This window comes from Varroa jacobsoni, unplaced genomic scaffold (assembly GCF_002532875.2).
Source record: "Varroa jacobsoni isolate VJ856 unplaced genomic scaffold, vjacob_1.0 scaffold_974, whole genome shotgun sequence".
NCBI lineage: Eukaryota > Metazoa > Arthropoda > Arachnida > Mesostigmata > Varroidae > Varroa > Varroa jacobsoni.
The window spans coordinates 292,630-318,338 of NW_019213876.1; the positions used below are offsets into that span (position 1 = coordinate 292,630).

Below are 25,709 nucleotides of genomic sequence, written 5' to 3' on the forward strand. Positions count from 1 at the left end.
TGTAGAAAAATTGCGAAGCTCGGAAAATATATATAAGACAACGCTCTTTCAGTCTAAATCGAAGACATACTAATTGAACTCAATTTCAACAGGGTCTACCATTGAGAAAGTTCGACAGATTTCGAAATTTGGAAACCACCAATGGCTTTGCATTGTACTTTGAAGAAAGCAATACATTTTTTGCAAGTGGGTGGGCGTGTATTCCTTTTTTTTTACAAACAGTTAAGATGACGATGCCTAAGTAATTCAGAAAGCAGATAGAGCTAATAACCATAACAATAATATGTAGTAAATGTATTTGTTGACTTATTTACAATGTAGTTAACTGACAATTATTTTTGGGTTTGTAGACGTATCCTGCGAATTTAAATTAAAGGATTAGCGGTTTCGTACAGATAATCCTTATGGTTATCCCTTAACAAAGAAACCTGCAAAACCGTTTTTCGTAAGAGCCGATCTAGTATTTACAATAGAGCAATAGGAATTTTTTAATACCATAGCAATTAGCACATTTTAATATAAATCTCAATATTACTCTTTATTTTTTTTCATGGATTAATTTGGTATTATAACTCTAATAAAATATGGAGATCGCGGTTCAAAACCTTGTTATGAAAATTTAATATGATAAGCATATAATGTCAATATTAGAAATAGCTTCCTGAAACTTGTACCGCTATTTCGCTATACTAATTCAATGTTTTTGCAAGAGTAATGAAATACGATCGTAACTGTTTGTTGGTCTTTAGTGAAGCAAAACGATAAATAGTTGTTGTCAATTCGAACGTAGCGACGCGCATATTTTAAATGTCAATATGCCTCATGAACAATTTCGAAACACGAGAGAACAAAAATTGTAATAATGATTAAACGTAATTAAAACAACTATATTAATCCCCCTTGTGTCAACTCATAGCCTACATAGGTAATACTAAAAAAATAAGAGCCCGAATAGAGTAATAACCAAAGATAAATTAAATTTTTATCATCTCTCTTTAGCACCCCCCCGAAATTAGTAGTCGATTTGCGACTAAATCGAATTATGAAATGAGTGAACCACATTAGATGTATAGTTTTTACTGTTGTTATTTTATTATTTTCTACTGCGCCAAACCTCACGGCGTGACAAAAGCTTATTTCCTAGCGTACATTATCTTGCCTAAGACATCATTTCTATCTTTAGTATGTAGACTGCATTAGTACTATTGAAAATTTTATATATGAAATATTACAGAAAAAAAAAGAGGGAACAATATTGATTGATGTTTGGGTGCGGCACCCCTTTCGATGTGGCGTACAGATCCTTCAGTTTTGTTTTAACTGCGTTCAATATCACTTTCGAACCAGGCCTAGACCTGAACTTATTTCACTTGGTAGCAATTTTCTAGTTCTTGTACTGCGATCCGCTGCATTGCTCTCTTCCGTGCTCTTAAGGTGACGATTTCTAGTCTTGACCCATTTTGGTGACATTACTACCGCTTCTTTCTGGGGCTGGGGGCGAAGATGGACTGAGCACACTACAGACTTCACCTATGAATGGTCTAGCTTTATGATAGAGATAGATGACGAGAAATAGCGTGAACGCGTAAATCATCGTAAGAAATAATCGTTTCATCATACATACGCAGCCCATTGCGGTAGGCGCTGTTCAAACAAGAAGAAATGAGAGATTGTTTAGTTTAAAAAATAATGAAAATATGTTTACCTGAAATTTCCGCACGAGCATTTAGGTTAGTGTAGTCGAAATATGACCGGACAAAGTTAATCGAACAGTTGTAAATAGGGTAAAGTTACCTAGCGTTAGCAGCTTAACTGAGTTCCAAGATCCCCGATTAGTGAATGGCCATACACCAACGAACAACAGTCCGGTCAACAACGTTATATATAGGCGCCTGCAGCTGCGCTCATAGTCGTGCTACAATTCGAGAATGTTTGTACGCGCAAGTAGATGATGTAGACTTGCCATTTTGGCCCTTTTATCACGGCGACGCGAGCGCGCAAGTGCAGCTTTCACTTGTGGTCATATCGGTGTAATTCAACACTTGTACATGGCAGATACGATGATTTTCTATAGTGGATTATAGATATCTTATGGAATTTCGGTTGATACATGAGTTTACACAAGTACATAAATCACTCCGAGAAGCAGGAGATCAGCTGGCGAATGCGTCCCAACGTACGTAGCATTTCCCTACTCAGACAGGAAAGCTTCCGGCAAGTATGCATAAAGAGTGTTGTCTAGATACTGCAAGAAAAACTCAAGAAAGATGATAGAAAAATTGACGGTGGAGTTGGTTATTTTCGTGTTACATCTTATACGAAAACACTTTTCTTTAAAGAAAAAACGTGGAGCCAATGAGATTTGCAAGTTGGAAACGTAGGAGCAGAGTGGTCGAAAAGTGAGCGACGGATCCACAATTATTTCTGTAGTGACTGTACATACTTGCCGTGATTTTTACCTTTGGCCTCTTATTTATTTCAGTCCCTCTTTTGTACGCTAGCCAATAATTCTATCAGGGAAGACAAGCATAAGTCATTCCACAGATAATCACACTGATCAATGCAATAGCTATACCTGAAAACATGTAACATGGGCACGTGTATAGACTCAAGCTTAAGTAATAATTAAAATTGCTCCTCCAATGTGTTCCTGCTCTTTATGAGAAGAATGTGTTTGTTAGAGGCTAATGTCCTATTCATACAATGCATGTTCCATATGAATTGTCCGTCGAGTACTCCGTAACAAATCGATATGCATCTCCTCGTTCATTATAATGGAATGTGTTTGAATGCGGTCATAATCATAAAAGCATGTGATGAGCCATGGACATATAAGCATTATATGATATAGGTACATTACCAATGTAGGCCGAGTATCGAAGAAAAAAAAAACTAATCACGCGCTAAAATATTGAACCATACTCTAGAGTTGTAGAATAGATCCACTGGTCATACCGTTCCTATCTTGTATCAAACTACAAACGTCGTTGACTATGAAAAGCTCGTCGTAATAGTTAGATTGGTCTAAAAATAGGAGATGGTGCTCGAGAGTGACGACGAATATACGACCAATTATCTCGATGTTAGAATTCGCTTGAAAGTCATCGATAACAGATTTGCTTTGATCATTACGCTTGACTGATACTTTAATTGCTAATAGATTATTGGGTGGATGTATTAGTTAAGGTCTCTATAGAGTTAAACTAACGTCATAGTCTAAAGACATTTTCAGCAGGATTTGCTTAGTTGTAGCATTTTTTTAACTTGGTTTAAAAATGACCCGTTTCTGAGCCTTAGAGTTAATCTCCTCTGAAAGGCAAGTTATTTTTCGTGCTTTATTCGAAACGAGTCAAAATGGCATTAAGCAAAATAAGTAACATCATTAACAGAAGACAGAAAGTATTAGCTTTGGGTCACTTACGCTTCCGCTTTGGATGCTAAGCAGATTGTTACAATGTAAAATGTTTAATGGTTGCACGAATTGACACACGTGGCCATAAGGTTTAGTACCTTTTTTTAGACGAAATAATTTGTATAAATATAACCAATTATGGAAGAGTAACTTAAGCAACGGTACAATCTTTTTCTTTAGTAGCTTGATAAATAGCCACTTTCCTTACGGGTTTGGCCTTTTTGCGTTTTTGTTAGTTCCGTGAGGAACAGTTTCCTATGCGATTAAATAGCGGAACTAAATTTGAGACTGCTCTGTTGGAAAAGGTGCAGCTGAGACAACATGAATAGTGTCAGTTTAAATGACACGAACAGTATCTGACAGCGTCCAGTTCTTCTTCAGAGCTGAAGATTTCGATTTAGCGCACAAATCACCAGTTTCTTTGAAGCTGGTAGCCTCTACATAAATACCAAACTGAGCACGGGACTAATGTGCAAAGTTTATGAATTGCAGGCTTTTCTATCGCATGAAAATATGACCCATTTACCCAAGAACGAAAAGTTCTTCGGTAATGGTTCAGGAAGTTCGCATTTGCTGTACTCTTCTGATTCGCTTGCTGTCTGCCTGCCCTAAGTATAAAGATCTTGACGGCAGAAAAGTAGAGGTTATCTGAGCATGCTTATGTGAACTAAACCGTTATAAAATACGCGCACATAGTAAAAGATCTTTCTACTTACGATTGATACCGGTAATTCATTTTTAACGTACGAAAGATTGAATTCTGCGTACGCTAAATCTTTAGCGCGGTAAAAAGTGAATGTAGGAGCTCAACTTAACTTAATAGGTGAAATTAATCTGAGAATTGACGGGAAACAAAAAAAAACGCGCAAACACATATAGATGCGTTATCATATGATATTTTATGTGGTTTTAGCGACCTAGAAACCCTGACACACAGACCGAGGAACAGGAAGTTTGCATGCACTCGGCTTATAGGCCACACCTTGTGGGATTAAGTTAATTGGAAGTCCAAGGGTGGGTTGCTTAAGAATCTGTCTATTACCCGGTTAATCGAAGAGGACCATGGAGCGCTAGAAACAAAAAATTGGTTTAGTAAGTTTATTCATGATAGCTTAGCGGGAAACGTATTTGCCTGCTAATCTTAGACACACGTTGCGGTCTAGGTTTGAACCTGAGCATAGACAGGCTTCGTTTCGTGCTGAGAGCCAGACGTCTGATGGAATGCCTAACGCCGATAGCGGACGTAAAACTCGAAACATAGAAAATTAGCACCATTAACGAAAGCGATATTAGCTTGTTAGCAAGCTACACAGGAACTACTTTAGATGTGAAATAAGCCTCACAACAGGAGACAGTTATTTATATATACGAGTACCTTTAATTTTATTACAAAAGCTCGAAACTGCCAGCAATTTTGCTGTGATTCATTACGCTGCAAAGGAACATTTTAAAAGAGGGAACTTGCCAGTTCTGGCCTGAAGATCACAAACGAAAATGGACAATGTAATTAGGAAGATACTTATCTCGTACTGTTAAATGTGTACCTTATTTTAACTAGCTATAACGGTTGACAAATGGTTGATGTCCTCGAATGTCAATACAACAGAAGATTTGTACCATACTGCCAACTGATTCGAATGTGAAATCGCTCGACGTAACCCAAACGGTATACATGAATGATCTATACCTACGCATTCTCCTAGAAATTCGTAATATTGCTAATTATTTAATATTAATAATGACCAAAAATTGTACATCCAAATGTCTTCTTTCTGTATACTGTATATAAGTTTCACATATGAAGATCTGGCAATGAACTAGAAGTGTCTGGAGCACACAACATTTTTTTTAAAACACAAAGGAACGAATAGTCAAAACACATGGAACTTCGCTTTCACTACTGACCTAAACTATGCGCATTACATTGTTTTTCTTACCTCTACAATAGAAGTTCTAGATTATTTACAAAACTAAAAAAGTACGGTCTGTTAATTTTTGAATTTTCCAGTGCGCGGAAGTGGCTATAATATCGGTGTTTCAGCTGTAAAGTTATTGAAAACTGATTTGCAAGATCATAATGCATACCTTGATACGGTCATTATAGCTAATGGGAACTCTTTACGAGTTGCTATGAAAACTGAAGGGTGTTGTACAGGCTGCAAAGAAAGTGAGACTTGTTTTACTATTACTGGCTGATGTCTTTAGTGGTTTGCAGACCAAGGTGATCGTGTACAGAACGACTAAAGAACCTATGTTGACATTAATCTGAAACGTCTTTATCCCGTCTCTCAGGCGTTAAAAGGACACCATTAAACAGTATAGACTCGGAGCCTTGAAGCGTTAGCGTACAATGTTGAGATTGAATTCAAGTTTCACGAAATATTAGGTTGATTCCCTTTATTTTTATAATTGGTAATACATTTGGTTACTATGAGAAGTTCAGATGCGCATATGTGCGCAACATGGGTGCAAACCGTTGCCTAAAATTCATTAAAACAATATTAATTAAGATAAGAAGTCCATTGGGGTCAATGAAGAGATCCAAAAATTTTAGGTCTTTAAGCCTATGCTTACTCCCTTTTACATCAAAACGCAAATAATAACCATTCAGATTTTCTAAATATCTCAAAATAATAACTCTTGAAGTAAATAATGACCGGTAGAAAATTATGTTACCTCTTTTTACCGTAAAATAATCATAAAACCTAATACTAATTTATTTCTGATTGATAGGATTAAAGTTCACATTTCGAAAGCCGAGTTAGATTCTTGCCATGTAAAACAGCCTAAGCTCATTCGTGCTATTAGCACAAAAATTGTAAGACCGAAATTTTTCACACGCAGTGAGAAAACGCAGCTTAAGACCGTTTATCAGGTGAGTCGAAAAACAGTGACATCGTTTACCGAACAAAGAACAAAACTTAAATTCGCTTGAATGCTTCCAAACTATCAATTTACTATGTACATGCTGTCATCCTCCACAATTTTCTGCCATTTCTTAATTAATCTGTCTATTGTGTTGGATAGAAATTTTCTAGATCTTATGTTGGAAACCTCGTCTAGCATTTAAGACAATCTTCATTGTCGAATATACGGCTACGAATGAAGATGACTGGTGATAGTCACACAGCTGCAGTTCAGCTTCTCGGCTAATCCACTAGTTGTTTGGCGATGATCTTTCCTCAAAAGTGATCGGAGCGAGGTACATCCTCCAAATCAAATACACCATTTTTAAACTTAGCAAACCATCTTCAAACAGTTCTCTCTGTAATAGAGTTTTTGCCGTAGACCCGCAGAAATTTCTCAAGCTATTTGAGCAGCATTTTGATGTCGGCGAAAAACGAAATAAAATACGTATTAAGATGTACTCTTTTTCATTTGGGACTGCCATTTTTGAAATTCGGGCTTGAAATAAAATGATATTAACCACGTAGAGAAATTGTAACGGGCTTATAGAGGGGACAGAGTGCTGCATAATGACATAAAGACACTAGCAGAGAACAGGGAAGGGAACAGGGAGAATTTGAAAGACCGCGGACACTACTTTTCTATTAATCTAGTATGAAGTTGAAAACTCTAGCATCTTTCTGTTCACACACCTCACTAAAATTTACGTTTTTTATATCAACTAACAGTATTAAAATCTAAACAAGCTCAGAAGATTGATATGTTTCGCTTATGCTCTCTCCTTCAATCGTATCTGTAATTCTTCTCTCTTTAAACTGAATCGAATTATTCCGCCATCTTAGCGGCTGCCGAACAGTACGGCACAGCAATTTGTGTACATTCGGTGGCCTTTGGAGACGCTCGGCTCAAAATAAATTTGTGTGAAATAGATGAGGATCTGTTTCAAGATAGTGAAGTGCCTAGGTATCTAAATAATGGCTTTGTCTAATTCAGCCAAAGGAACAAAATCAAGAACACACACGACGCCAGGTACAACAGAACTATGTTAGGTTTTAAGAATGATTTGTACACTGTTCTATGATATTTATTAATTCAAGTGCTGGCTTGTGTTCGTTTTTATAATTATGGCCGTGTGAGTCAAATGAATGGAATACCTGGTCAAATGATATGTTGTTAATATTTCGAGCCTTTCGACCGGCGTTAGGCATTCTATCATATGGCTGGCTCGTAGTACGAAACGAACTGCGTCTACGCCTGGATTCGAACCGAGACCACTATGTGTTATCCCTCAATTTAACAGACTAACCCAATATGCCACCACCCGGACTACATGATATGGTTTACTGTTGGCTTTCTATTGATGCTTATTGGAACTGTTTTCCAACAGCTAATTTAATAAACGAATTATGCATTTCTGTTATGAAACCGTCAGGTTAGACCCCTATCAGCTTTAATGTTTTGGAAAACGAGGGCTTAATTTGTGCGCCTCAAATTAATGCACGAAAGGCAAAACTCACTCCTATTTTATTCTACTGAATTACACTTTGATTACAAATGCCGGCGATTTTAGTGAACTTAACGACTATAAATGCCAGCAACACCCGTAATATTCATTCTTCTAGATTTCTCATAGAAATCAGTAATATTGTATTGTTTTGATTGAATTGACAGAAAGCTTTCAAAAAACCTACAGTGTTAGTTGATAGATTATAGACTACACAACCCAAAGCATATCATGTCATGTTGCGAACAGGATATAATAGAAGGCTCGGAGATCACCATAAAGACATGTATCTAACATGCAAAGTGAGACAGATACTGATTTGATTTGGTACCTTGGCAAAGCATGAGGTTAATTATGTTGGGGGGTCTTTTGTAGAGGATCATATAAAATAGCAACTTTTTGGAAAGAAAGCTTTGAACAGAATAATATCGAAATAGATTAAGTGAATAGTAACTTTGTAAATTAAGCAGTTTCGAAATGCTAAAGTATGCGCGTTCATCAAAGTTAAAAGGGACTTTTTATTCCTAAATATGAAAGAAGTAATAAAATAATGGGAGCTGGCATAATATGACATGCAATTGTTAAAAAAGTAATTAATTAATAAGTAATTCAACTCAGTCTAGTTAGATGAAAATCACTTTACGGTTAGGTATATAATTGTTCATCGCGACTTCTAATAACCTATTGACAAAAACTCTTATTTCTGCAGTTCATCAAGACACATGCGTTTTCTGTAGACGTCCTATCCGTGATGACGAAAATCTTATTTTTGGTCAACGGGAATCAAGTCTCAAGCATACGGTTCATTATTTCTGCATGGTAGGTCGAAGATTGAATGTTTTTGGTATACCTTTAAGAACGGATCACAAGCCTGTGGCTCGTTTTTCCAATTATGATTTAGTTTTAAAAACAACCTGACGAATAGTGACTCGTCGTGTGTAGGCAGTCCAAATAAATACTTACGCCTAAAAGTAATTATACCCAGATAAGTGTTAGAGTTATTATTACGTGGGTTACTCACGATATTAAGCCATATATAAAGTCAAAGGTTGGAAATTACTGTATTCATAAAAGTGTTGGGGATAAAGGGATGAGAGTAGGCTTAGGCAGGTAGATTTGTGTGTAAACGAGTTATGAAACACTAACGTATAGACGTTTCAACTAGAAACCAATAATTATTTAGTGTTGCAAGGTTTGCGGTGAAAACAGCTTGAAAACGGCTTGAAATAGTTTTCAGCAATCCTGCCCACCTTATCTAACGGTCTTAAGTGGTGCCATCGCCGTTTTTGAAAGACCAAGAAGGTCATCGAAATCCTGCTGCATTAACTCATATAATCTGTATATGCTAGTTAAAGCATCACCTGGAAGCAAATTTTGATTCGATTTACATTTTTGTTTTTCATTTAGTTGCTTTCGAGCCAGCTTCCTCAGAAAGGTCAGGATGAGGAAGGAATCAAAGGTTTCCTTGATGTCGATATTGCCAAAGAAGTGCGACGTTCGCAAAAAGATAAATGCTGCTATTGTCGAAAACCTGGCGCAAACGTTCGGTGCGCCAAGGCGTCTTGTAGACGCGTATTTCACTTCCCATGCGCCTATGAAAACGATTCCATAGCCGACTTTAACCAGGAAGCTTTCGACGTGCTGTGTGGCGAACACGCTCGACCCCAAGTGGTAGTACCCCTTACCAAGCCAGACGGCACAGCCGAGTGTCTTGTTTGCCTCGAAACTATTCGGATAAATCCCTCCGTTTCAATATCTTCCGATTTTCTAGTCAGTCCTTGCTGTCGACAGCTGTATGAGAAGCGTTGTCTCCGAGGTTACGCAAAAGTCGCAGGCCTCCACCACTTTAAATGCTGCCAGTGCCGGAATGTTAATCAGTTTCTCTATGCGTGTCAGCAAAATGGGATCTTCGTGCCAAATCAGGATGCCGAATGGGAGCGTAGCAATGAGTTTGCAGACCACTACATCCCACATAGCGTTTGCGACGTTCCCATTTGCCTCTGTCCTAATGGGCGCCAAACAACTGACGGCCATCCCGACTGGGAAGTGGTCAGGTAAGAAAAACCTAGTTGGCTCGTGGCTGTGATTATCCACTAACTACTGAATCAAAAGATAAACTTCTTCTCCATTTCTAACATGTTCGATTTATTAAATCACCTTGTTATTTTGACTGCTAAAAGTTAGAAAAAATTTATTCAGAGTCGGTAATCTATTTGAGTGGACCTCACTTAAAATTTCTGGTTCAATTTAATATCAGGTGCGATGATTGTGGGAAAAGCGGAACACACATCAAATGTAGCGACCTTCAAGATGGCCCTATGTCGGCCTACAGGTGCCAGGACTGTGAGTGTATCGGGAATCCGTCCGTAAATTCATCCGTTCCTGCTTCTATTACAGGAGTAAGCTCTGCAACCAGTAAGTTTTGACTATTATCGATTGTATTCGTTAAGCAATAGTTGCGAGCATATAACTCATAAGTAGTCTAAGTTGATACAGTATGACGTCGTGATCCATAAGCACTAGCGTGATTTTTCGTGTCTCTTCAGATGAACACCCGGAAATTATTGAGGTAGATGATGATGGCGATGACGACGACGACGACGAGAATGACTGTGATGCTGACAGCGATGTTGTAGTAGTCTCCTCAACGTACACCGCGGAAGATATTGCGCAACGCCGAAAGGCTGACCAGGAACGCCTACAAGAAACGTACAGTCGGTTCCGTTCGATTATCATTAATCGATTAGTGGAGAGTCTTCGAAAGCAAAGACATTTAACTGCTGGCACTTCGAACAGTTTAAAATCCGTTGTGGATCGACCAGCAGCTGGTGGGTCTCGAAAACGACAATACCTTTAATCACTATATACTGATAGAAAACAAATTATCGTGGAGAAACGAGAAACATCTTTGTGGAAAGGTCTCACGTACGTTATCGATACCCTTTGGCGGCGAATAGCAACAGAAAAAAGCCATTTTTTGCTCATTTCACCTAACGTTGTACTGTCTTCGTAAATCATTAAAGATTGGCTTGAATACTATCCACTTAACTCAAGTGAAGCCATGTTAATCTTACACTGGATCTCTTAAGCCAGAACCCACAAAATTCATTTGTGGATTAACCGGCTCAATTAACGTCATCAGTACCCATAAAGATATGCACTAGTGACTCATATTCTTATTATAACATGAGCCATGAAAAGCTGTGATTGTATATAAACATTAAAATTTTCCATGGTCCGGAAGTAAATGCGTGGACGACATGTATAATTGCTTTTAGCAGTAAACAAAATAGTAACAGATGTATTAGGCGGTTTCGTTGTTCGTAAGGTGGAAAATATTGCGTTGGAGATTAGCACCCGTAAACTAACTGACATCATATTTATACTGGGATGGGATATTCTCTAAACGTGATAATAATTAGTGCTTCTAACACAAATCCTTAATAACCATAACAGTCAATTACTTAACAAAATGAGCGAGCTTCGGATGTGAACGAGTCTGCTATGGACAGAATTACAACTACAACAAGCACCAGTGTCCAATAATCACAAATAGCATCTAGAACCAACTGAAGACATATCTGCTTGAATTTCATGTCCGAATGCACCCAAACGTATCCAATTGAGTCAAGTGATTTGATTTTGTTGAGAACTGCTCAACAATCAACTTTTGTACATTCCTCTCGTGTGTATGAATTAAAGTATAAAGGATCGATCAATCGTTGTCTTTATTTGGTTATTTAAGAAGGTTCGGGCTATAGTACTTCAACACCGAATATAAACTAAAGACCTCTCTACCTATCAGAAAAATCATCAGTTCGTCTTAGAAGACTATCACATTATCCGATCTATAGCAAACAACGGCAAAGCACACATGGGTAATCTGAATATGGGTACACACTACAGATCTGTTCTCCGCAGAGTTACAATACTTCCTATGCGACTATAACAAAGAAAAAAAAACAGAAAGAAAGTTGTAGATATGATCTTCTGTGTAAGTACAAAATATGTTTTATACCCTTCAGATGTTTAGTTAGTTATTCACATTTGATTTAAAAAAGGGCTCGTAGGAGCTAAGAAATAGTAAAATCTAATTAAATAATTATTTAACCCCAGGTTTCTTGTAAAGCAAAAGTATGATGTCTCGTGTCTCCAATGTTAAGTGGGAGTGTGAGGCCTATTGATTATTATGTTGTAATATTTTGTACTTATGTAATAGTATGTTGTAATAAAGGAAAGCAAAATCTTGTGATGATTGCATAGCTATTGGAGTGGATACCTGTCCACGAATACATTTTGACATAGAAACGCTTCCTAAATCAATACTACCAATAATAAATCCATTAACACTTCTTCTATGCCTTCTAATTTTTCTGGACTGACATTTGATCCGGTGAAGTTGGCAGGGGCTGAAGTTCTATTTGCTAGAGTAGAGCCGTGCTTGAGTTATGCCTAGCATTGTCCTATACAACAACGGGATAACGGTATACAACGGTATGTCCTATCCAACGGTAACAGGGGTAGCAATAGATACAAATGCAACGAGGTGCATAATGTATAGTTCTAGATATTATATGTGGATTAGAAGGTTCTAAAAGTGCCAGGACTCATACAGAATACCAATCGGTGTTAAAACTTGTGGTATATATGCTGGTCTAGAACATAATCTCCCGAGTTAAATGCAGCTGCGAAATCAATCAGTAATTATATTTGCGCCTCTAGAACATTAATTTTCTTCTAAACATTCAAAATATGTCTACGAGTTTTTTAGGTCGTCCTCCATTTTAAAGACAATACTATTTAAGGTTTTTATTTATGGAGTAGCCACGGACTGCGAGTTCTAGCAAACAGCTTAGCTACTCTAACATATCGTATAACTTGAATTTTCTCAATTCGATTTTTGCAAATGTTTATATGCGTATCGAAACGGGATAGATGCGTTAAGCTTGTTGGATCTTTTCCGAGACAACGCATACATTTTTTCAATATCAAAAAGCCGGTACCTCAAAAGAAGTAGCAAGATTCCCTTCATCTTTCACCAGACCTTCATCAGACTTTGCGCGTTGCAAAAAGTATTACCCACAATTTCCCTAGTCACCTTTCCCTTTTTACTGCAGTGGCCAAACTTGCGCCGCTGAGCGATCGAGTGCCAGTCGTTGAAATGGCCGAGATCGAGTAGTATGGAATCCATTGTGCGTCTATACAATGGATTCTATAGAAAAAAAATAGACACAAATTTCGCTCCCAGCTCAAGACACGAGTCAAAGTAAACAGCTACACCGTCCAACCAGTTTTTCCCTTTCGCTTATTATACTATTTTTATGAAATCTGTAATATATGCGACACTATGGAAAACTATGGAAACATGTTCATTCACAACTGCAACAAATAGTTTTCGGTAATTGTAACCTTAAATTCAGTAACCTTCGCGATTTCATCAGCTTTGTTAGCCCGAGGATGTATTTCGTAGATCTTTCTGCAATAGTCGGCATAGCTGGCTGCTGCCGCATAGTTCATCTTCGGTGCTTAAATGATCGCTTGGTAATTTGTGTTTATGAACTTCTGGTAACGATAGAGCAAGACTCCACAAACGTGCTCACATCGAATCATTGAGTAAATATTTTAAGTGCCAAAACATTGTTGAAGAGCTTGGGCGACGTACCCGTACGTAGAGCCATGGGCAAAATAAAAGCTACTCTTACATGGCTTTAGTTTTTGTTTATTTACTTCTTTTTTGAAGAGATGTCTTTTAAGCAGGAGAAAATGCGAGTTAAATTATTTTTTAACTTTAAAAATAGTTAAAAATAGACTTAGTTCTTCACTATCCTAATCAGCTAGAATAACGATAATATATTTCATAACGACCCCCTTAACCTTAAAGGGAAGCATTTACAGAAAGTAGTAACGCTGAGAGGTTCTAACGTTATGTGAACCAGCATAATACGTTATCGAAGAAATTATTTCTGTAAATTGTTCACTTTTATATCTAACAATCAATACATACCTTATAATTAACACAAATATTATATATGTTACGAAAATGTATACTTTTATTGTTTTATACAGAGCATTGCATTTTATTTTGATAAGCCCCTCCATCGCTAAGTATCGTACTTATTACGTATTAAATCACTATCATTTGTGTATGCTTCACTTGTTTCCTGTCACGGAAATTGGCTTCATGCATTTTATGCTTCCCTGATTTATAGTTCATTGTTACTTTTTTGTTGTCCATACCTTATTTAGGTCGTGATCTAGGTTCAATCAGGATTGAAATCATAAATGGCATAGTATTAACAAATATAGGAAAATTTGTTTATTTTTTATTCCAACGTGCAATAAACATTTTGATAAACGAATGTGTGATCTTTGCGATAGATCTAGTAGCAGAACTTAATACTAAATCTTCGCGTATTTCGATCCCAACCGTACCCGATCAATACGACCGACCTTTAAAAAAAATATTGTCTCATTAAGCGTGGATTTTCAATGAAGTAAAGCTCAATGGCGATGTCGTCACGTCTAAACGTGTGAACATCAAAAAAAAAATTGTGAACAGTCAAATTGAGCGCTGGTGGTAGGTTTTACCATAAGCATTTACTCACTTTTTAAATTTTTCTTCTATTCTATATAAATAACAGGCTACGTAAAAAATAGGTTAACTTATAATACAAATGTCCACTCCGCAAGGGCAACAACAGCTAATTGGCAAAGTATTTGCTATCCTTAGTAATGAAATCCTATTGTCTTCTTCTAGTCAGTGACGGGTTTGGAGGGGCTCGCCATTCCTTCCGAGAAGATCCTGTTGTTGCTTCAGCTGGGCCTTCGTCAATCTTTTGCGATCAACAGTCATCGACAAGTCCTGGGCAAGTTTGTTTGTGAGTGACTAGACTAGAGATAATTGCTGTGGTGTAGTTGTAGTATTAGCATACGTATGCTGCTGCTGCTGCTTGTTGATTTGTATAGCAGAATGGTACAGTCATCAGCATCAGAACCATTATTGTTTATGTACAGAACCTTAGCGTAGCGAAAACCCATATGAAGGCATTGAATGCCACATGAATGGGTCTCTTCAATCTCTCAAAGTAGTTGTTCCTTGACAGGTTATTTCATAAATTCAGTCACCTAAATGTGTATGCAGCACCCGTTATGCAAGTAGCGCCACTTAACGGTGTTAATCAATTCGAATCATAATTTATCATGGGCAATCATCGTCATCAGTCAGTATTATGATGACTATTCGCGAGCGAATAATTACTCGTATCTAATAAGAATAATAATTCAATTATATCACAGTGCGATAAGGCTCGTAAATATACAAGAAGTCAGCCTCTATCGCGATCGTTTCCTTCACAGGTTTCGAGAGGGTATTATTAAGGTAGCTGCGGACAGGCTGTAAATTTGTTAGAAGGTGCGCACCTGTCTGTGTAGAAAAAGAATCTGTGTGCTAGTTACAGTGTGCTTTGCTTTTTATATTATAGTTGGTATCATCGTTTTACTTTCGTTAGCGTAAACGGCTGTAGTTTTCCTTAAACTTGTTTACTCTGTAAGAAGCTCACCTTCGTCTTGCCGTTGTATGTGCTTATGACCAATGCTGTTTCGCACTTCCCTATTCCACTTTTCATCGCTAGAAGCATCCATGCATTGAGCTAACTGAACTTATCGGTATATCTACTCAGTTCCCGTTATTACACTAGATAGATTCAGACCTAAGAAATTAGGATATAAATTGCCACCTCCGCGAGGGAGCAGTACCTTAGCAAAACAGCTGCTATCGGATTCTTTGTCTCTTATTGAAAGCCGAACTTCCAAATTCCGGTATGACAAACCGACACCGTTACCATGCACACGTAATTGCTCCGTTGGTAATTTGTATATAAATGTCACGTTCGCGACGCATCCAAAAATTGGATACCCTATTTTCATATACTTATTTTCATTTACCTATTTTAAGGACTTTATGTACCTTCAACGCGGAAAACTCATGTGTACATTGCCGCAGTGACTCTCCCAACTCTAATTCACTAAAGAAGGTTACAAAGTCTGTGTACTTTAGTGCGTTTAGGCTCGTCCGCAGGAGACGTTTTGGCAGAGCTGTTAATGAGCGTAACGTTTATTGTCAATTTTTGTAAATCATCCCCTATATTTCGCCAATTTAATAGGGCGTTCTGCATCAAAACGTTTGAGTGGACATCAGATTTCCGTATTCCACATGGAACCTCTTCGTAGTGGAATCGGTATGTTGTTCGATAAATTCTGCCAACTATGGCTTGAAAATTCCCACCACATTTGACCACTTTGTATTCAGAAGGAAATATACTTTACGGCGAGCATATAAAGTTGTGCCTAGAAATGTAAGGGTACATTTTGATGATGTGCAGTGAAATCCTCCGTGTATATAACGCGTGACTACTATGTGCCGGACGAACGAAGCCAGTGACACGAACGGCAATCCTATAAAATGGCAAAGAAATGCTTCAATCAATGATTTTGAATTTGCAGGCGTGACGGGGCAGTGCCTTATTTGAAATTAGTCAGCATATACGCTTGTTGTAACCAACTAGCTATCGATGCAGTCAGTATGCTTCTAAGCAATTCGTACATTTAGCAACCATAAACATGCAACGGAAGATCCAGTATAGATCTTTACAATAACCCAGTGCCAAACGATTTTTCCGAAAGCCGTTATCTGAGTGACTAGCTGGTTGAAGAAGCTTCGACTTAGCTTTACACAGATGCGTCGCATTTCTCTGCTATTTGATCTATATAATCTTATCTAATAAAATCGATTTTAATTCATACACTAGTATATCCTTAAAATAGAACATAGTTTGTTGGGATCTTCATGGAATGGTTAGATCGAAAAGTGCACGTTACATTAGGGTTGATCACCATTTATGTTGTTTCAGACGTACTTATTGATTAGCGTCCTGTGACATCGGTTATCTTACGGTTCACATGAGCTGGGACATATATATAGCGCTGGGAAGAATGCCAGATCCTTCAACGGAGGATGATTCTCGCGGTCCATGTTGTGCACCGCCAGCGCTATTGCGGTGCTCAGCTGGTCCCGGAGTGGCACAGAGTAAGGAGTCAAAGCCTGGAGCTGTTTCGATATGTCCATTGTTCGGTTGAAAGTTGAGAGAGTGCAGCGAATGCGACCGTGAGGATAGCATCTTAAATCAATGACAATAATATCTTGTGTTAAATAAACACTTTATAAAGATGGTTTATGTATGACCGCACACGAAGCAGATTACAACAGGAATATAACTGGCACACACCTTCTTGCAAAAAATAATTAATAGTTAACTGTTCATATGTTATACGGTCAAAAATGTTTATGCACAACTGAATGATGCTAACGTTAAACTGATGATTTTAACTTGTATATTGTAACACAAATATAAAGTACGATCTTGAAAACAATTATATTAGTGTATTCATGTTTATCCTTCTTGCCACGATTTGCAACCGTCGACATAAGCAATTTTTAATATAGTATCAAGAACTTTCTCTCATCTGAAGTCTAACCGGAGTGGGGGCAAATCCGTTATCAGAGGTGGTCAATGTCTACCTGAGGTTGGCCAAGCGCTGGAGCCTCCACCGCGCATTCAGATGGAGGCGGTGTGTGAAGTCCTGCTTGAAGAGCCACCGAAGAGTTTGATGGAGACGAAGCAGAAGGAGACGCCCTAGCAGATAGGACCTCACCGAGAGTAGTATACTGATGATATCAGCAACAGGCATTAAGAAAAAACAATGTTAATTTTGATTAAAAACGATCAACGAATTTAGTAACAAGTAAAGGTAACATCGACACCGACATCAAGTAGAAGTGTACGTCACCGGCATCGGCTTTGCTATATTCTGTATAACACTGTCCGGTATTTGCTGTTGAGTACTGCCGAAGATAGCCTTCCTTTTAAAAGCTATGTGAAGTTCGGGGAAAATCCTACCCCAAGGGGCTCAATGCTTTATGTTAGTTGAGATAATGGGCAAACGGAACAATATAGAACAACCTAATATTCCCAAGGGTTTCCACTACTAATAGGTGCGGCATTAGTATTTGTCCGAAGGAGCCAAAGTAAATTACTCTAGTAATTAAGAACAACGTCCATTTCAAGGCGTCGACGAATGAGCTTTTAGGCTTAGCGAAATAAAGAAAGATATCTTACTCTGAGCTCATCGAGGTTGACATGTTCGTGTCCAGCTTGAGCTGGCGTCCGTGTGATTTCGCCTCGTGGTGGACCCCGATTGGCCTCTAACGCGATCGGTGTCTCATCGATGAATTCGGGAGGTGCACCACGGGTGGCGATGAACTGGTCGGGGAGAGGCGGACAAGAACCAGAAGTCGATGATTGAGTAGTGCCTCTATTCGGAAATCCCGTTCCCATAAAAGCTGAGACTCGATCACCGAGCAGAGGTTTATGTGAACCGTTTGTCTGATTGGCGGACTGAGCACGCGTTCGTTGCGAAAGATTCTTTGGGGCCATGCCTTCGCGCGGGTTTTCATCGGAGCGCGCTGCGACCACATCGACGGTCGGAGAAAAATCTAAAGGAGTTGATCGATCCGACATACTGAGCGGGGATGGAATCTGCTAATGAGACACAAATCGTACACAGTATAAACGTAAGATTTAAACCGGAACTATTGCAAGTTAAACATACTGCATTGGTTGATGTAAAAAAACTTCGTTGCAGTTTTTTACATCTTCTTACCCAATGAATTCGCAAATGGATCGGATATTGATTTCACAATGATTATCAGGGTAGTATAGAAGTTCACTTAAGCGAGCAACAGCGTGGTAGACTTTTTCCGGAAAACAATCGCATTATATTTTAAGACAAGCCATAATGGCCGTCTTGAGAGTCATCTCAAAATATGAAAAATATATGTGCAGTTAAGTAATTTTACACATTTATGATTTTTATATTCAAATAAGCTATAAGAAATATACACATTTCAAATGTTCTCTAAAATTTTTAGTAATAAAATAAAATATTATTTACGTTATACCATATACTCTCTTTCTTCTATCCCTTCCCTCACTGTTACAGTTGGACATAGCTAATGAGTATAGAGATGATGACACATACGTCAAAGTCAGAGAGTTGAGACTGTGTTGGACTGGAGCATGAACTGAGAGTTGACGGCGTTGGATAGTTGAGAGTAGCAATCCGAACGGCTGTACCCGCACATGCTGCACCATTACTATTTGAGGCCGATGAACAAGACCCTGTTAGTGCAGGCGTAACTATTGACCCGCTTCCAGGAGCTAATTGAACACAGACGCTTTTTAGGTTTAACGGGTCCGTCTGGAAATGAGAAATAAAAGCAATGTTTTGAAATCATGGCCCAATTTCTCCTACTTAAAAAAAGGCAGGCGATAAACACCGTGATAAACGCCCCACATCTGGCAGCGATTTTTTGTATTTTAAAGTGAAAATTTTATTTATATTTGAACTGTTTGCTACATAGAGATTATGCGTTTTTAAGCGAAGCCTCGTCGATAATCTTGGACAGTACACGTACTACACAGTTCGGATTGTTAAGTATAGCATTGGGCTATTATTGCTATTGTGGATATTATAATTAGAGCTCGTAAATCGACATTTACGTATGTCTTTAGTGCTAACCTAATGATTCTGTTTTTTGTATGCTTTAAACTGCTGATTACCAATATTGCAACAGTCTTTAGGGGTTTTACATCTGGTATTTCAGTCGTTAGACATTACTTTAGACACTTCCGAATGGACGCTTCCGCAATATATACTGTGCCTACTTTGGTCACTTTTCGAGAGGGAACAATCTATAATTAGTATTACATTATAATAGGTAATGCGTATAATAAACGTTTCTGTACGGTGGATAAACGATACTGCATGCCAAGTTGATATTAAGGAATTGCAGTCACTACTTCTTACCCAAATGCAATAAGCAGATACGCCGTTGGCCTCCTTCTCCTAATTTGAAAAAGTACAGAGTTTAAGCGGAAATCAAACTTCCGATCTCGTAGCTGTTGTAGCTTCAGTGCAGTATTCAGGATGGTACATAAACTCTCGGATAACGTGAACCGTACGTGTGAGCCACAGAAGCGGAATAAACAAAGTGGGAAAGGACGTCTTGAAGATATTCTCACCTTGTGGCCATGCAGTGTGGGCTTTGGTAGAATGGGCCGCAAACGGGCGACCCGCGTACTAAGCGTTGTCCCACCAGGTGCCAAACGTGCCGTCACCTGCGCGACAGTGACAGCTGGATCCGTAGCTACCGCTGTTCCTGCCGCTAGAACCGCAAGGATTTGTTGAAGGGCAGGCACTGTTACTGATGGAGTAGGCGTTATCGGTGGATCTCCAGTATTAGGCGACGAAGCAGCTGCAACTGCAGAAGTATCGCGGCTTCCTGTAGCTGATCGCGGAGTTCCCGCTGAGTGGGAAGTGGTTGACGAAGTGCTGGTAGCTGGAGATGCTGACGCTTCGGACGCACGAGCTCCTGGACTTACATCAGGAACCTCCGCCATGGTAACGGTATCGCTCAACTAGAACAAAAAGTTAACCCACACAAAGTTGACTTCAATTAATCTCAGTCTGCACTGCTTTTCAAGCACGTTACATGACATATTTTTTAGAAGTGCTCTGCAAGTTGACCTTTACGTATCGAGTATACGATTTATCTACAGCAATCGCCAGCACTCATATGACTAGAATCAATATAATAACATACAATAAATAACTATACGACAACAACAACAACAACTATAGGAAGACAGATTGTGCATACTTGTGTGTTTGCAGAACAAAAAAACAAAATATATGGGCCTGGGACGGACAAAAAAAGTACCTTTACAAAAAGAAAAGAAGTACCTCAATACTTTGTAACGCATTCGTAATGTATTTTATTGGCTGATTTAAATGTAAGCAACAGTTAAAAAACCGGCATATGGTCATTCCTTATTTCAGAGCTACTCTTTTACCTTACTTGTCAATATAAGGTATATTTATGCGCATACCATTTTTAGCAACGTTAAGTCTCTGATAATATTTTATATTATTTCTTAGATCTGTTCGCCGGCTTTCACATGCAAGGGCTACGTGCAAATATTTTGCAAACAACCCTCATTTTCCTCCTGATTTGAAATACTCAAAGGGATTTGAATAGAAACATGCTATTGCGACATTTGTTTACGACGGGACAGACATTGATTCGATTTGGCCGATGGGCAAATAAGGCCCAGGAGAAATCCACTTTTATAATTATCATAAATACGTAAAGCAATTTTCATAATAAGGCTTTCATTTGCAACTTGCTTCTTATATAATCATTAGATACGCTACTACAAAAGAGTAACACAAAATTATAGTTTTACATTAGCCTCGAACTTTAAAAACCTTAATATTATTATTCCAGTCGATACTTATTATTAACACCTTCATTGCCACGATTAGTTGTCATCCAAAGATTTGTTAAACAGTACTTTTTGAGTGTGATACATGCGTCTTCCCCAAAGCCTTCTGTAATAAGCTTGGAGGTTGAATTTTTTTATGCAAGCCTACACAATTTTAGTATCCTTCGAGATCTCTGGCAAATATATGCAGCCTTCAATTAAAACAGGATTAATTGTAAAGCAGCATTTAGAAAATTATAGCAAAAAGATTTTAAATTCATTTCACCGTCTTCTAAGGACTGACATATTCAAAATACCAGGTTCTAATAGACAATTCTGATTTCGCTTTGGTGGAATTATGATGAAACGTAAGGAATTATAAGCTAAAGCGGAGTGCTCGAGACTTTTTGTTAACTACACGTATCTCGAACTCATTGAGTATTATCGAAGTTATCGAGTGTCTATATACATTTATATCGCACTAGAAAATACGACGAGTTACAGAAGTAAGAGGGAATGAAGGCATGAGAGGTCTATCTGAGAGAATGATGTTGTTATGACGAGGACCAAGAAGACCAAATAAAAGGTCTTCAACAGTCGCTCGTTGTGTGACGTTCACGACGACATCGACCTCAACAGATGTAAAGAACGAAGGGGGAATGGGGGAGGGTTGTAGACAATGAAGAAGGACGCCATCAATGAACTGCAGCAAGGCATTACGATCCAATGCGTTTCTCCGCTGGCCGTGCCAGGGATGGTCCGTTTGCCTGGGATGCTCTATTGCCTGGGTATCTACTGCAAGAGTAGTAACTGCGCCTATCAAATGGTTCGCTATTGCTAATGCGAATTTGATGAATCCTGATTGTTTGCTCCCTTACTCTAGCGGTGCAGCGCCGTTTTCCTTAGTCTACTTCACCTCATTAGCTGCGCATTTTCTTTTGTTAAGTTCTAAGTTCTGCTGACGCAGGCGTCTGCTCTTACGACTATATACAAAAGAAATGTGACCGACGGTAACCCAGCAGACAACCACGAATAACAGGGATTTGGCTCAATAGAAAAAACGAAGGAGTTCATAATAATTCGCATATCTTGGTGGCCAGACTAATCAAATGTTATTATGTAGATTTAATGGAGAAGAATGAAAAGATTGAACATTATACCCGTTAGTATACGGGGAAACTGTATGGTGCAGGGTGCCTCGTAGGTTCCCATAAAGGTGAAACTCTACTTAATATGTGAGCTTCGTCAAGGGTGCACATGAAAAGGATATCCAATGCAGACACGCAACAGAAATCATGCAATAATTTTTTTTTCGCTGTGTTGTTACGACTCGATCACACTCACGATAGTGATGATGATGATGATGATGATGGTGGTGAGAAGAGGGGGCGTTGTTTCTTTCTATTTACATAACCATTTTTTGGGCTGCACTGTTGGGCAGCCAATATTTAAGTTATACTTCTGGACCGTAAATGTGAACTAGTCTACTTTTTTAGTATCTAGTCGCCTTAGGTAGAGCATATAAGGCAGTGATTGTATTTATAGAGCGAAGTAAATGATTTCTAAGGGAACCAAATCTGGAAAAGGACATCCGACTTGAGTAGAACTTGCGTAGCCGCTTGCTCTTAGTGACCTCACCTATACCTACCACCAGCAATGTAGCTGACACAGTAAACCACACTGATGACAACTGTACAGTTTGATGTAGGTAACTCTTAGATGACCGCATAGAGAAGGGCTTATGATGATGATGATGATTAATGGTGGCGAAAAAAAAATCGAGGAAAGCCCGAGACATTAACGACAGGCGCTTCTCTGTGTGTGATCAACAACAAGTGATCGCGACGCTCGGCTATCGATTGCAGCATTGAAGCCAGTGATAAGACCAGTGCGAACGTCGAGCTCAGAGATAATATTAACTCCCAAAAAATTACTCACACGTTCCAATAGCGCGTTCGCAAAATTCAAAACAAAAAAATAAAAGAACTGACGACATTTTAACAATGATATTCCAGTAGTCCGCTAATAATGGAAAAAAAGGCGTGAAGTAAATGAGGTACTCGCACCTGACAGTAAAAGGCCAAGAGCCTTTGATGATTTTGCATCCCCAAATCATTAGCAGCACTTGTATCCTTGCTGTTTTACTAGTGTCAGCGATATTTTACGGCCGAATATCTCTGAAATTCAGCAGGAAAGGTAAATCTCGATTTTAGGGAGCAGGGCTGCAAGAAGGCAACAAAAAGTGACGAGGGCGTGGCTGTGACTGTCTAAGTGGTGTTACGTTGACAAGATGTGTACACATGATATCTTAGTGAGTAGAGTAATTGCCAACTAATCTTCGGGGTGCGTGGTCGTCTAGGTTCGAATCTAGGCATAGGCGCAATGCATTTCGGATTGGAACGCCTAACGACGGTACCAAGTGAAAAGCTCGACACATTGCAAATCTAGCGTAGATGTTTTTTGGTTGGATTAATTTTTACAACTTTTGTAGGGAATAAATATTAATGCTAAGAAAGTACATAAGTCCCACATAAAAAAGACATTTGTCCTTCGTCGACATTTATCGTTGTTAGCAATAACGGAGGTGTATACGCAATTCGATGCTGAAAGCGCTTGAAACTTCAAGCCTTACATAATGGAGCGTCCAACCTGTGCTAACTCCATGTGCTTTAATTTGCGAAGGTAATATTCAATATACTATTATCTACTGCATATACACATAGTGTATCTGTAATTGTATTTGGATAAAAAAAATAGAAAGCTCATTTCTATTTACCATGCACGTTTACTATAAGTCATCTTACGTTAGGCTGTTAATTCGGCACAAACGTCCGTTCTATCAACTGCTTCCTTTTTTAGAAAGAGAAGAACTCATTGTGGACAGTATCCCATCTGACGTTGACAAATCCATCGTCTCCAACACGTTACCAACGCAGTCTTACCATCGTATACGTTAATATTTCACCAGAAGTTGCTCCCTGTGAACTTCCTTTGACTCATACAGTTTTCCCTACAGTTTACTTAAATTAAATATTGATGACGCTTCTATTCTTACGACGAACGACCGCCGAGCTATTTTGCCTATTCCTTCTTAATACATGCGAGATTTCTCTCGAAAAAGGCAAATATGAGTAATTAGTACGGCCAAATCATACAAGCGACTCCGCCTGCAACACTAAGAGGATCCAGGAACATGCTTAACTCGTAAATAACTTTCTTTCTTTTATATAGATCCCTCTTTCTAATACATATATAAGCTGACTATGGGCGCCATACATCATCCGAAACGTTTTCTTTCGAAAATGGAGTTGGAGTTGGTGCTCCATCATATGTGTGGATATTGAAATATGTTCAGCATATGAAACAACAGCAGAGTCCTTCAACCTAAACTATTTGCATGAAAGGAGTCCCTTTACATTTGCCAGACTTAAGTACGTTTTTAAGATGAGGATAACGATTGCCCAATTTAACTTATTACATAATATAAACGTAATTTATTTGTTAGCAATATGCAATAGATTTCGATTCACAAGACTAAGTCAATACGCGTATTGCATTTCATCCTCTTCCTGTTAGGGTCCGAGCTACCTGGAACCGTCATTACAAATAGTTTGTTTAGCTAAATTACCTCCATTAATAGATAGTGTTTTAAGAAAACACTCCTCAAGTCATGCAGTATTTAGATAAGGGAATCCAATACTTACCTGGCGGCACTTCTTTTATTGAATAATTAGTATGAAAAAAACATGTGTGGGATGTACCGTACACACTCGAGTAGCCTAAATAGATATATTGTCGTCATCAATTTGCGTCTTTGTCAGTCACAAAGGCTGTTAGTAGCACAAATAAGAGAAACAGGCCTCACCCATGTAACAAGTGTGACTTACACTCACAGACTTGTCTTTGAAGGGGTTGTACTTAATACAAAAACTCTGGTTACCAAAGGAGACTGAGGCCTAAAGTGGTGCCACGTTGGGTTGTCGTACGGCTGCGTACAACAGCCAATCAAGTGGGTCCAATATGACTCATTTATTTTCATCAAGCGTGCTGCCCGATAGCCATTGCTCGTCATAAAACTAGGATTAGCTTTTCATTTAGGCTAGCTATACAGAAGAATGCTTATTTTGCGTAGGCGGAGAATTTAGGGAAGACCGACCCTGCTTTAGATATCAGTACAGAAAGCTGCTAATTATATTTACTTTTGGAAACTTATAGTGATGTAAAGATTTGCCTACTATTCACGCTTGATGAAAGCTGATTGCAATAATAGAGCGAGTGGCGGAAGAAGCTTTGTTTAAAAGAAACATAAATTTGTTACAGAAAAACGGACCGCCAGTTAGATAGGTATACCGTTAAGATTCATGCTGACTAAATTCCCAGTCTAGAATTCTTCCAAATATTTACGCTTTACTCATCTCTGCCTCTCTCGCCTGTTATATATGAACATTTGGCATGCAGCTAGTAAGCGTTTTCTATTGCAGAAGCTTAAATATCACAAATTGAA

The 25,709-nt window shown here is 38.5% G+C and overlaps 2 protein-coding genes across 9 annotated transcripts in view; one reads left to right on the plus strand and one right to left on the minus strand.

Moving 5' to 3' along the window:
• Positions 1–1,796: 1,796 nt before the first annotated feature.
• Positions 1,797–17,253, plus strand: LOC111265447 (E3 ubiquitin-protein ligase PHF7). 5 transcript variants are annotated; one of them, XR_002683468.2, is made up of 7 exons: positions 1,797–2,176; positions 8,533–8,642; positions 9,231–9,877; positions 10,081–10,238; positions 10,370–10,651; positions 14,581–15,303; positions 16,733–17,253. XR_002683468.2 is itself a non-coding variant. In XM_022842142.2 (7 exons), the coding sequence occupies exons 1-7, from the start codon at positions 2,092–2,094 to the stop codon at positions 16,743–16,745; spliced, it is 1,416 nt and encodes a 471-aa protein (XP_022697877.1). In that variant the 5' UTR covers positions 1,797–2,091; the 3' UTR covers positions 16,746–17,253. The 5 variants fall into 5 exon arrangements, 4 of the variants coding, with proteins under 4 accessions (XP_022697877.1, XP_022697878.1, XP_022697880.1 ...); XM_022842142.2 differs by having other exon boundaries at positions 14,581–14,701; XM_022842143.2 differs by having other exon boundaries at positions 14,581–14,689.
• Positions 17,254–17,370: 117 nt separating this feature from the next.
• LOC111265445 (uncharacterized) overlaps positions 17,371–25,709 on the minus strand; it is a 79,051-nt gene continuing 70,712 nt past the window's right edge. For 3 of the 4 annotated variants that reach the window (XM_022842136.2, XM_022842133.2, XM_022842138.2), the window contains 4 exons: positions 19,964–20,359; positions 18,921–19,139; positions 17,999–18,421; positions 17,371–17,547 (listed from right to left, as the gene is read on the minus strand). In XM_022842136.2, coding sequence (XP_022697871.1) covers positions 17,380–17,547; positions 17,999–18,421; positions 18,921–19,139; positions 19,964–20,359 — 1,206 coding nt within the window. In that variant the 3' untranslated portion in view covers positions 17,371–17,379. The remainder of the gene's footprint in view (positions 17,548–17,998; positions 18,422–18,920; positions 19,140–19,963; positions 20,360–25,709) is intronic. The other variant, XM_022842134.2, reaches the window with a different exon arrangement.

Bases quoted from the DNA above. Each gene is read 5' to 3' on its own strand.
- LOC111265447 (XM_022842142.2), top strand. From the start codon at position 2,092: ATGGAATTTCGGTTGATACATGAGTTTACACAAGTACATAAATCACTC. The intron at 2,177-8,532 runs GTACGTAGCATT...TTATTTCTGCAG, and splicing joins GCTGGCGAATGCGTCCCAAC to TTCATCAAGACACATGCGTT. The intron at 9,878-10,080 runs GTAAGAAAAACC...ATTTAATATCAG, and splicing joins CCCGACTGGGAAGTGGTCAG to GTGCGATGATTGTGGGAAAA.